The sequence below is a fragment of the Bos mutus genome, chromosome 29 (genome assembly GCF_027580195.1).
Source record: "Bos mutus isolate GX-2022 chromosome 29, NWIPB_WYAK_1.1, whole genome shotgun sequence".
NCBI classification, from domain to species: Eukaryota; Metazoa; Chordata; class Mammalia; order Artiodactyla; family Bovidae; genus Bos; species Bos mutus.
In genome coordinates, this window is record NC_091645.1 from 18,384,692 (window position 1) to 18,398,067 (window position 13,376).

Sequence of the window (13,376 nt, forward strand, 5' to 3'; positions counted from 1 at the left end):
GGTTTCTTCCATGTCTTGGCTATTGTACATAGTGCTACAGATGTTTTTAAATGATGGCCATACTGACTGGTGTGAGGTGATATCTCATTGTAGTTTTGAATTGCATTTCTCTAATAAATAGCAGTGTTGAGCATCTTTTCATGTGTTTGTTGGCCATCTCTATTTCTTCTTTGGAGAAATGTAGTCTTCTGCCCACTTTTTTATTTCATTGTGTGTTTCCTATTAAGATGCATGAGTTGTTTGTTTTATAGGTTAATATCATGTCAGTCAGATAATGTGCAAATATTTTCTCACATTATGTGTGTTGTCTTTTCATTTTGTTAATGGTTTCCTTTGCTGTGCAAAGGCTTTTGAGTTTAAGTAGGTTCCATTTGTTTCTTTTTTTCCCCATTACTCTAGAAGATGTATCAAAAAATATTTTGCTGAAACTTATGTGAAAGAGTGTTCTTACTTATTTTATTTTTGTGTATGGTGTTAAAGAATGTTCTAATCTCATTCTTTTAAAAGTAGCTGTCTAGTTTTCCCAGACCCATTTATTGAAGAGACTGTATTTTCTCCATTATATATTCTTGCCCCTTTTATCATGCATTAGTTGAGCATATGTATGTGAGTTTACTTCTAGTTTTTCTGTCCTGTTCCATTGATCTGTATTTCTACCTTTGTGCCATACTGTTTTGATTACTGTAGTTTTGTAGTATAGTGTGAAATAAGGAAGCCTAATTCCTCCAGCTCTTTTTCTTTCCAAAGATTGCTTTGGCTATTCAGGGTCTTTGTGTTCCCATACAAGTTTAAATTTTTTTGTTCTAGTTCTGTGAAATATGGCATTGGTATTTTGATATGGATTGTATTGAATCTGTAGGTTGCCTTGGGTGTATAGTCATTTTGACAATATTGATTCTTCCAATCCAAGAACATGTTTTGTCTTTCCATCTTTGATTTCTTTCATCAGTGTCTTATGGTTTTTAGAGTACAGGTTTTTTGCCTCCTTAGGTAGGTTTTTCCTAGGTATTTTATACTTTTGATGCTATGATAAATGAGTTTGTTTCTTAAATTTCTCTTTCTGATATTTTCATTGTCAAAGAGTCAGACACAACTGAGTGACTGAACTGAACTGAATGTGTAGAAAGGTAATAGAATTCTGTGTATTAATTTTGTATTCTGCAACTGTACCAAATTAATTGATGAGCTCTAGTAGCTCTCTGGTAGCATCTTTAGGATTTTCTACGTATAGTATAATGTCATCTGCAAATAGTGACAGTTTTACTTATTCTTTTTCAAGTTGAATTTATTGCATTTCTTTATCTCCTCTGAATGCCATGGCCAGGACTTCCAAAATTGAATAAAGCTGGTGAGAATGGACATTGTTGTCTTGTTTGTGACATTAGAGGAAACAGCTTTTGGCTGTTGAGTATGATGTTAACTGTGGGTTTGTCATATGTAGCCTTTAATATATTGACGTATGTTCCCTCTTTGCTCACTTTCTGGATTTTTTTTGTTTTTTATCATATATGGCTATTGAGTTTTCGTCAGAAGGTTTTTCTGCATCTATTGAGATAATCTTATGATTTTTTTACCCTTTAACTTGTTGATATGGTATATCATACTGAAGTATTTGTATATATTGAAGAATCCTTGCATATCTGGGATAAATGCCACTTGATGGTATATGATTCTTTTAATTCGATTCATTATTTTCAGTTTGCTAGAATTTTGTTGAGGATTTTTGCATCTATATTAATCACTGTTATTGACCTATAATTTCCTTTTTTGTGATATCTTTGTCTGATTTTGGTACCAGAGTGTTGGTGGCCTCACAGAATAAGTTTGGGAATATTCTTTCTTCTGCAATTTCTTTGGAATAGTTTCATAGGGATAGATGTTAACTCCTCTCTAAATGTTTGATGGAATTTGCCCATGAAGCCATCTGGTCCTGGACTTTTATTTATTGAAAGACTTTTAATCACACTTTCAATTTCAGTACATATGATTGGTCTTCATATTTTCTATCTCTTTCTGTTTCAGTCTTGGAAGGTTGTAACTTTCTAAGAATTTGTCCATTTCTTCTAGGTTGTCCTTTTTTTTTTTGCATATAGTTGCTTGTAATAGTCTCTTATGATCCTGTGTATTTCCGTGGTGTCTGTTTTAATTTCTTGTTTGTCATTTCTAATGTGAATGATTTGAGTCCTCTCCCATTTTTCTTGATGAGTCTGGCTAAATGTTTATAATTTTATCTTTTCAAAGAAACAGCTTTTAGTTTCATTGATCTTTGCTATTGTTTTCTTTGTCTCTATTTCATTTATTTCTATTATGATCTTTATGATTTCTTTCCTTTTACTATTTTCAGTAAAAGGAAATTACTGAAATTTTCTTGTTCTTTCTCTAGTTACTTTATGTATTAAGTTGTTGTTGTTGTTGTTCAGCCACCCAGTTGTGTCCAACTCTTTGGGACCCCATGGACTACAGCACATCATGCCTCCCTGTCCTTCTCCATCTGCTGGAGTTTTCCCAAGTTCACATCCATTGCATTGATGATGCCATCCAGCCATCTCATCCTCTGATGCTGTCTTCTCCTTCTGCCCTCAATCTTTTCCAGCATCAGGGACTTTTCTAGTAAGTCAGCTGTTCACATCAGGTGACTAAAATACTGGAGCTTCAGCTTCAGCATCAGTCTTTCCAATGAATGTTCAGGGTTGATTTCCTTTAAGATTGACTGGTTTGATCTCCTTGCTGTCCAAGGGACTCTCAGGAGTCTTCTCCAGCACCACAGTTTGAAGGCCTCAATTCTTTGGCATTCTGCCTTCCTCATAATCTAGCTTTCACAACTGTATGTGACCACTGGGAAGAACAGAGCCTTGACCATATAGACATTTGTTGGCAGAGTGATGTCTGATTTTCAACACATTGTCTAGGTTTGTCATACCTTTGCATATATATGTCATACTCATACTACTGTATAGTCTTGAGTAACTGTATAATCCCAGTTGCTTTTTCAATTCCCTCTGATGTGTATAAACAGTCACCCAAGCAAACTATTCTCATTGTTCTCACTCCCTTGTGTTACCCCACCACCATCACCTAAAGTAGAAGAAGGGGAGAGAAAAAGAGAGAAAAATATCATAGTTCTTCCTTTGACAGAAGTACTCAGCCTGTGGGTGGAACTTCTGACTTTGGTGGGAGAATTTGTAACTCTACTAATTTTGAATATTTACATGTGAGTGAGTATAGAAAAGAAGACCATTATGTTGATAAAGAGGGAAAAATCTGATGTGACTAGAGAAATGGTTTGAAAAGATAGAGGCACAATTAAAGGCTAAAATTAACTTTTCTTTCTCACCTGGAAATTAAAGTCAATATCACTACTTGCATAAGCCATTTAATTAATTCTTTGGCTACATTTAGACTGCTTATGTGGATTCCCTGGTGGCTCAGACAGTAAAGAATTTGCCTGCAATGCAGGAGACGTGGGTTCAATCCCTAGATTGGGAAGATCCCCTGGAGAAGGAAATGGCAACCCACTCTAGTATTCTTGCCTAGAGAATCCCATGGACAGAGGAGCTGCAGTCCATGGGGTCACAAAGAGTCGGACATGACTGAATGACTAACACTTTATGTCTATCCTGCATGTTTTTTTTTTTCCTTTATTTCATTATTTGGTCATTACTCTGCTTGCATTTAAATGTTCTATTCTTGTTACGTGGATATGAGTCATTTAATTCTGTGGAGATCTTGAATATATTTTTTATGGTTCTTTTCTAATTGTTCTATTATATTTTTTCTGCAAATTATTATATTAGTTGACTTTATTAGGTTAATTTATTGGCCTTTCCTGTTATCTCAGCTGATGAAGAATCCGCCTGCAATGCAGGAGACCCTGGTTCAATTCCTGGGTTGGGAAGATTCCCTGGAGAAGGGATAGGCTACCCACTCCAGTATTCATGGGCCTCCCTGGTGGTTCAGATGGTAAAGAATCCACCTGCAATGCAGGACACCCGGGTTTGATCCCTGGTTTGGGGAGATCCCCTGGAGGAGGGCATGGCAACCCACTCTAGTATTCTTGCCTTAAGAATCCCCATGGACAAAGGAACCTGGCAGGCTTCAGTCCACGGGGACTTCAGGCAGGCTTCAGTCCAGTTGTGCAAAGAGTTGGACACAACTGAGCAACTAAGCACACAAACAGATTAATTTGTTAACATTATTCACACATTTTCTGATTCCTGCTGTGAGATCACATTTTACAGAGTACTCTTCTGAGTGTCTCGATCTGGGATCAGTCTTGCCTAGGATAGCTGCTTGTCTATTTCTTTCTCTTGGTGTCCTTTCTCAACCCTGACCAAAGAGAAATTTTTCTTATATTGAATGTAGTCATATGTTCAGTAATCTATATTTTGTATCATTAAAATATAATTTCTCTAGGTCTCATATGGAGGGGAAATAATTTCTGTTATCTTGAAATGAAGAGTCTAAATTCTGTGACATATAATACCTAGACTAATTATAATATTGTTTAACTTAACAAATCAATGTATTAGCAGTTTTATCTCATAGACTACTTTAGGGACAAAAAAGACCAGAACTGTTTTTAAGGGGTCCAAACTCTTACACCAAATATAGATATTAATATAGTGACTTGCTGTTATATAAGAAAACATATATGGATAAGAAATCTGGTGAAATGGAAAGTATTAACTATATGACAGCAGTGAACTTATGGATCACTTTTCCTTTTTTGACATTCCAGAATTTCTATATTTTTTTAAAGAGTATGTAATTTTTGAGTATGTATTCTAAATAAATTTAAAAACTATACAACTCGTATAGAACCCCATTAAAGTACCTGATTGTCTACGAACAAAGTTAAAACTTCTCAACTAAATATCCCCAAAGATCTTCACACATCTGTTCCCAAATTGCTCCTCTTCTTATCCCCCTTCTTATTTTTTTATGTTATGTTATTTTTTTTAATTGTTCTATTATGCCTCATCTAGTCCAGTCTTATACCTTATCCTTGACAGAGATACTACTAACTTCTATGTTTTAGAAATTGAAACACATTTCTGCAGGGTTGTTTTCCTAGGTACAGGAGTCTGGTTCTTTTGGTCCATTGTCTTGCTGAGTTTCCTTGGGATCCTGGCTGCCTACACAACATTGCTACTGGTGAGTAATGTTTCCCATTTTCCCCACTCCCTTCCTGAGTAGTCTCATGAAGTGCTCTGTCAGTAGTATGGTTCCCAGTTGGTGCTGGGAGCCATAAGATCGCTCCTGGCAGAGTTCAGATTTGAATCAGCTACTTGAATATTAGGGAGGAAGGAGAGATGTGAGGAATAGACTTGTGCTGGTAGAGGGTGTGTCTTTCCACTTTGACCCTTCGTAAGGATGCCAGAACATCCTTATTCTCTTCCTGTGTTTCATGGCTTATTTTCTGACTCACATAGTATTGTCATTTTAGATGGTCACACTTTCATATGGTAGTACTTCTGCACATTGATCTACTCATTTCATAGCTTGTCTCCTGAGAATCAGTCTTTCTGTGGCTTACAAATTACCTAGTGTGCTAAACCTGTTTACTCAGTTCAGTTCAGTTGCTCAGTTGTGTCCGACTCTTTGAGACCCCATGAATCGCAGCACGCCAGACCTCCCTGTCCATCACCAACTCCCGGAGTTCACTCAGACTCACGTCCATCGAGTCAGTGATGCCATCCAGCCATCTCATCCTCTGTCATCCCCTTCTCCTCCTGCCCCCGATCCCTCTCAGCATCAGAGTCTTTTCCAATGAGTCAACTCTTCGCATGAGGTGGCCAAAGTACTGGAGTTTCAGCTTCAGCATCATTCCCTCCAAAGAAATCCCGGGGCTGATCTTCTTCAGAATGGATTGGTTGGATCTCTTTGCAGTCCAAGGGACTCTCAAGAGTCTTCTCCAGCACCACAGCTCAAAAGCATCAATTCTTCGGCGCTCAGCCTTCCTCAGTGATTAGTACAAAGAAATAGAGGAAAACAACAGAATGGGAGAGACTAGAGATCTCTTCAAGAAAATTAGAGATACCAAGGGAACATTTCATGCAAAGATGGGCTCGATAAAGAACAGAAATGGTATGGACCTAACAGAAGCAGAAGATATTAAGAAGAGATGGCAAGAATACACAGAAGAACTGTACAAAAAAGATCTTCACGACCCAGATAATCACAATGGTGTGATCACTGACCTAGAGCCAGACATCCTGGAATGTGAAGTCCAGTGGGCCTTAGAAAGCATCACTATGAACAAAGCTAGTGAAGGTGATGGAATTCCAGTTGAGCTATTTCAAATCCTGAAAGATGATGCTGTGAAGGTGCTGCACTCAATATGCCAGCACATTTGGAAAACTCAGCAGTGGCCACAGGACTGGAAAACGTCCGTTTTCATTCCAATCCCAAAGAAAGGCAATGCCAAAGAATGCTCAAACTACTGCACAATTGCACTCATCTCACATGCTAGTAAAGTAATGCTCAAAATTCTCCAAGCCAGGCTTCAGCAATATGTGAACTGTGAACTTCCAGATGTTCAAGCTGGTTTTAGAAAAGGCAGAGGAACCAGAGATCAAATTGCCAACATCTGCTGGATCATGGAAAAAGCAAGAGAGTTCCAGAAAAACAGCTAGTCTCCTGGTCAGGTTCCAAGTACATTTTAGCAAATATCTTTATGCAATAGAGACACCGCCTGTTTCCTGACATAGTAGTGTCATGTAGTGTGAGAAATTCACACTGGACATAGTAGTGTCACCTAGTATGAAAAAATTGAGACCAGGCAGCAGAGGAGCCTGCAGAAGTGGAAAGCTTATGGAAGACTAACTTTTAGGTTACTGGAATTTTTCAGTGCCCACTTGAAAATAGGACACAAGTATCCTGCTCTGATTCCATGATTCCTTGTCCCCAATGATAGCCTGTCTGATACTAAAGAACCCAACCCCTAAATCAGTTTCCATTTGCATAAATATTTATTTCAGCAAAATGTATTAATCATTATTTGAGTGATAAGTACTGAGGTTACAGAGAACGAAGAGGTGTAATTTTTGTTTTCATACAGGGTGCCTCAAATAAAGAGGTGTGAGAAAGTTATAATGCTCCTTAATTCAATGAGTTTAGAATCGATTAGGGAAGTAAGTCATAGACAAAAATAACCAACACAGACAGAGCATTATAATGGTCATTATTGCTGCTGCTGCTGCTAAGTCGCTTCAGTCGTGTCCAACTCTGTGTGACCCCATAGACGGCAGCCCACCAGGCTCCCCCATCCCTGGGATTCTCCAGGCAAGAACACTGGAGTGGGTTGCCATTTCCTTCTCCAATGCATGAAAGTGAAAAGTGAAAATGAAGTTGCTCAGTCGTGTTTGACCCTTAGTGACCCCATGGACTGCAGCCTTCCAGGATCCTCTGTCCATGGGAGTTTCCAGGCAAGAGTACTGGAGTGGGGTGCCATTGCCTTCTCCATAATTGTCATTAGAGAGACCTAAAAAAGTTCTGGGTTCTAAGAAGGAAGACCTTCAGTCAAGAGGATTAAGTGATGCTTCGAGGAAGAGGTGGCACAGGAGGGGCATCTTGAAAGGATGTTGGATTTAGACATGTGTTTATGGGAGTGGGGAAGAAAGTCGAGATCATGGGAATTTCACGACAGATTCAGCAAGACAGAGATAGGGATATATGGGGTTTGACTAGATAAGAGGGAAGAATTGTACTGTTAGCATGTAGAGGATATTGAAGAAAAATGAAGTATCTGACTAAAACAATAGGCTTGTGATAGATTTTAGAAAGCCTGAAAAGTATGCTAAGACACATGGTATAAATCAGATTTCTAGTATTATCATTCTGAAAGTCATTGCATCGAGGGATTCTGTACAGAGAAATAGTGAGAACCTTTTACTTTTAATGAGGAAAATGCAGATGAATGATGTGTTTGGGGCAAGAATCTGGCCACTGAATTATACTGCACTCATACATAATCAAAATAAAATGGTTTAGGTAACTTCTAAGACGGACTTCCAGTGTCCAATAAGCCATTTTTTTTTTTTTAAACAACCTTGTACTCTAGGCTACCTCTTTTTGGATACAGTAGCAACAACAGAGGAGACCTGAATTCTATTTCTGCTTTATCTTTAAGTTATTTTGTAACCTTGACCAAGTCATATAACTCTTCTGAGCCTCAGTTTCTTCTTTCAAATGAGAATTATTTATTTCAAATGAGACAGTTAATAAATTGACATTTTATAAAGCTTGATTAAGTACAAGTAATGGCCTGGTGGCTCAATTGGTAAAGAATCTGCCTGCAATGCAGGAGACCCACATTTGATCCCTGGGTTTGAAATATCTGCTAGAGAAAGAAATGGCAAACCCACTCCAGTATTCCTGCATGGAATAGACAGAGAAGCCTGGTGAGCTACAGTCCATGAGGTCTCAAGAATCAGGCATGACTTAGCAACTAAACCACCACCACCAAAGTACAAATAAAATCATATCCATAAAATTATTTTGAAAAAAAAAGGTGAATGCCTTATACAGTCAAATTCTCAATATCCTAAGCATCTGAAGACTCCAGTTTTCAATCTGCATCTCCACACTGACTTGGTGACGACTTAGATTTAGTTCAAATCTAATCTAGATTTACTGACTTATACCTATGTTAACAACAATGCTTAACAGTTGTAACAAAAAAGATTTTAAAAATTATGTATTTATTTGGCTGCCTTTGGGTCTTAGTTTCATCATTCAGGATCTTTCATGGAGGTGCATGAACTCTCTAGCTGTGGTGTGTGGCTAAGTTTTTCCTCTGTGTGTGGGATCTTAGTTCCCCTACCAGGGATCAAACCCCTGCATAACAAGGCAGATTCTAAACCACTGGACCACCAAGGAAGTCCCAAAAAAGAAATTTTAAATGACCCTTGGAAGGGCTGGCTCCTGACCTCTGTTCCCTCACTCGTGTCTCTATGTAATACCACTAATAAGCTCCATCACAGGGAAAAGAAAATTGTAGGAACTCAGGAATATCAGTGTACTGATTGTCACAGAATCCCAGAGAAGATAATAATAAATTCTCTCTGGATTGCTGGTGAAAGTTACGACTAGGAGGTGACATGTGAACTGTGTTTGAAGGGTCAGTAGCATGGCGAGGGAGAGCTATTTAGGCAGAGGGATAGGGTGGCAATCTCTTAGATGCTGAAAAGAACAGGTGTATCAATGGCACCCCACTCCAGTACTCTTGCCTGGAAAATCCCATGGACGGAGGAGCCTGGTAGGGTGCAGTCCGTGGGGTCACCAAGAGTCAGACACAGCTGAGCAACATCACTTTCACTTTTCACTTTCATGCATTGGAGAAGGAAATGGCAACCCACTCCAGTGTTCTTGCCTGGAGAATCCCAGGGACGGGGGAGCCTGGTAGGCTACCGTCTATGGAGTCGCACAGAGTTGGACACGACTGAAGTGACTTAGCATAGCATCAAGAAGTGAAGATAATCCAGACTGTGTAAGGAATTTTGAGTTCAGAACAGTGTTTCGGGTAGTATCTTGGTGATTTCAAAACAATCTCTTCTTTCTTGTTTTTTCAGGTACTTGAATTTTTGTTGTGTTGGGAAAAAAATCAACTATTCCTGCACTGGTATCATAAGGTAAGACATTTGAATCTTCATAGGAGACCTGAGATCAGGACTGAATGTGCCTCTTTGGCGCCAAGAGTTAAATGCAGAGCTTCCCCTTTCTTTGCCTCCCTTAGAAAGAAGCAATCTGGTTACACTGTTTCAACTAAAATCAGTTTCCAACAGATGAAACTGGCTTACCAATCAAACTGAACCCAAACTTAATTTTTTCCCACTACTCCATGTTAAAACTCACTCTGTGACTCTGTTCTCTCTATCCCCATAAAATCCTGGGCAAGCTCCATTATTTTCCCAGTCCTTTAGAGTCACAAGAACTTTCTCATTTCAGTCACTAAGAATTTCAATTCATCGTAGTAGACTGAACTCAAACTTTATGAGACTTTTCCCTTCCCCTGTTTCACATGACCCAGGCCTGGAAACCTGCAGTGATGGAAAGAGTATGATTGTCTTTTACCTTGATTCCAGTGTATGGATCAGGGGAAGGAGCGATAGGGTGAAAGAACACAGTCCCACAAGGAGGAGTTAACTTTCATCAGGACCAAGTAGATGCAGTTTTTGGCTCTTAATCCTGTGGATTTTTCCTTGCGTATTTTCAAACACCTTACCACTGAGAACCTTGACTGCAACTCTCTTGGTACACTCAATACTTGTCTTCCTATACTCCCTGAAATTTCTTTGTTGAGGTCCTTTGACTATCCCTTAGTTTGGAACCATTTAAAATTACACTAGAAGGGAAGTGGGTGAAATGAGTTGGGAGCTTGGGATTGACATATATACACTATTAATAACTGTGTATAAGTTAGATAACTAATGAGAACCTACCATTTAGCCCAGGGAACTCTAATTAGTGCTCTGTTGCAACCTAAACGGGAAAGAAATCCAAAAAGGAGGGGATATATGTCTACATACAGCTGATTCAATTTGGTGTATGATAGAAACTAACACAACATTGTGAAGCAACTATATTCTGATAAAACTTTTTAAAAATAAATAAATTAAAAAATAAAATTATACTAGCAGTAACAAAGGATCCATATCTGGTATAAAGAAGGAGGCATCACTGACCCAACATCTGAAGACATGCAGGTCATTTCCAACATTTCCTCCCTTGTCTAGTTCTGCCATGGGCTTGAGCATCTCCAGCACATCCTCTTGCTATTTATAGACTTTTTCCGGCATGGTTTTGATAACATTCTTTGTGTTTTCTCAAATCAAGGAACATGTCAAACTCTGAGTGGTTGCCTTAAATTTCCTTTTACTCAAAAGGGAAGTATGAACTGAATATATAAACTTAAGAATTAGGATGAATGGAAATTAAAGTCATAGGCTCATACAGGGAAACAAGAAATTGCAGACTGAACCTATAGGCCTTACTGAGATTCCTGCAGGTTTTGGAGTTGGGACACCATGAGCAGTTTGTCACTACCAAGGGTCCCTGTGGGTTAAACCATTCTGATTACCATTCCAGGCTTGTGTCTATTACAGAAACCATGCATACCTTGCCTCTGGCAGTCAGCACTGCTACTTGGCCTCTGCCACAGCAGAATCTCATCATTGCCTTTGAACTCAGGAAGCCCGTTTCTGTGGCAGCACCTCTCACCTTTATCCAGGCATAAAGCATGGCCACTCCAGTGCTTTTCAAGGATGCTGACACTTTCCTCACCAATGTGTTTCTCAGTGTCTTCTGAAACCTCCCATAGAGCCCAATATGAAGCAGGTTAGCTTATCACAGGTGATATTAATATCATTCCAGTAACCTTTTCTAAATAAATCATTGGATTTTTTCTTCCACATTACACCAAGAAATTGCTGGCATCCTAATTTTATAAAGCATGGGCTACTATTGAGCCAAAGTTTCAGATAACCAAGCAATTAGAACCTCTTTGAGATGCATATTACCTGCTGCTGCTGCTGCTGCTGCTAAGTTGGTTCTGCTGCTGCTGCTGCTGCTAAGTCACTTCAGTCGTGTCCAACTCTGTGCGACCCCATAGCCGGCAGCCCACCAGGCTCCTCTGTCCCTGGGATTCTCCAGGCAAGAATACTGGAGTGGGTTGCCATTTCCTTCTCCAATGCATGCATGCATGCATTCTAAGTTGCTTGAGTCATGTCCGAGTCTGTACAACCCTATGGACAGCAGCCCACCAGGCTCCTCTGTCCACGGGATTCTTTAGGCAAGAGTATTGGAGGCATAATACCTAGATGCTGGTATATTGAATTCAGAGTCTTTGATAAATGCACACATATCAATAAATCCAGACTGATTTAATATTACTTTATTTTCTCCTTGTCTAGCATCCTTAATATTACATTTTCCTCCTCCTTGGCTAGCATCCTTTGAATTCATTCTTACACATTTTCTACAGGGTTTTGTTGAAATGCTTTTATCTCTTGAGGTATTGTGCGATCTAATTGCTGTTATGAATCCATAGCCAATGAAAAGTGGTGAAACTGGATATGAGAAGAGTTGAAATACCCTTGTTAGATAACTAATTTGGTTAGGCCTTTATACCTGTTAACTTTAAATCTTCCTGGCAGGGGAGTTTCTTTAGGGCTTGGAATTTCGGTGTGAAAAGAGTAAACCTGCGTTGTCCCATATTGTCTCACCGTTGCTTCTCCTACATAGTCCAAAAGTCTGTTCTTTACATCTGTGTCTCTTTTGCTGTCTTGATATGGGGTCATCGTTACTGTCTTTCTAAATTCTATATATATGCTTTAATACAGTGCATTGGTGTTTCTCATTCTGGCTTACTTTTACTCTGTGTAATAGGCTCCAGTTTCATTCACCTCATTAGAACTGACTCAAATGCGTTCTTTTTTATAGCTGAGTAATATTCCATTGTGTATGTGTACAACTTCCTTATCTATTTATCTGCCTATGGACATCTAGATTGCTTCCATGTCCTAGCTATTGTAAACAGTGCTGCAGTGAACATTGAGGTACACGTGTCTCTTTTAGTTCTGGTTTCCTTGGTGTGTATGCATAGTGGTGGGATTGCTGGGTTGTATGGCAGTTCTATTTCCAGTATTGGATGGAGTGAGGAGGCGGGTGAGAGGGGGTTTCAGGATAGTGAGGCACATGTATACCTATGGCTGATTCATGTCAATGTATGGCAAAAACCACAATACTATTGTAAAGTAATTACCTCCAATTAAAATAAATAAATAAATAAGCAATCACATAACTAAACCAAAAAAAAAGAAGAAATCTTGGAGGAAAGGATTAGTACCAGGCCTAATAGTGTATTCCCTTCTGCCTAGGCATGTTCAGAGAGCAATGAATGATCTCAATCAAAACTCTTTATAAATAGCTAATAACCCAACCTCCTAATAAATGTACTAAAGATATTTATTAGCCAGAATACATAGATAGTCCTTATCTATGAAAATGTCTATACAACAGGATTCTAACCTGTTGTATCTAGGTTGCTTGCAATAAATAAATCTGGAATTTATAGATTTGTAAGTGGGAGGCATGGCTGGCTGGAGTTGTATAGTTAATGGAATATATGAGAAAAGGATCCACCATAACTCAAAGATTCCTTCTGTGGAGAAATGTTTCCACATACTTTGCTTAGAACGCACCTCACATTTTAAGTCCCAGACCAGAATGTATCCTAATATAAGAGAGGAAAGACCTTTGAGTACCTGCATTTCACAGATTTCTCCAAGGAAAACTGTTTTATCTGTACCTTGCGTGTGTGTGTGCATGCGTGCTAAGTTGCTTAATGCCTTAAATCGTTAGTAAAGCTTCGTGTT

The 13,376-nt window shown here is 38.9% G+C and overlaps 1 protein-coding gene across 1 annotated transcript in view; it reads left to right on the top strand.

Moving 5' to 3' along the window:
• LOC102276917 (glycerophosphodiester phosphodiesterase domain-containing protein 4) overlaps window positions 1-13,376 on the top strand; it is a 152,020-nt gene that overhangs the window by 38,631 nt on the left and 100,013 nt on the right. The window contains exons 3-4 of the mRNA XM_005896942.2: window positions 5,061-5,154; window positions 9,573-9,632. Of these exons, the coding sequence (XP_005897004.2) occupies window positions 5,061-5,154; window positions 9,573-9,632 (154 nt within the window). The remainder of the gene's footprint in view (window positions 1-5,060; window positions 5,155-9,572; window positions 9,633-13,376) is intronic.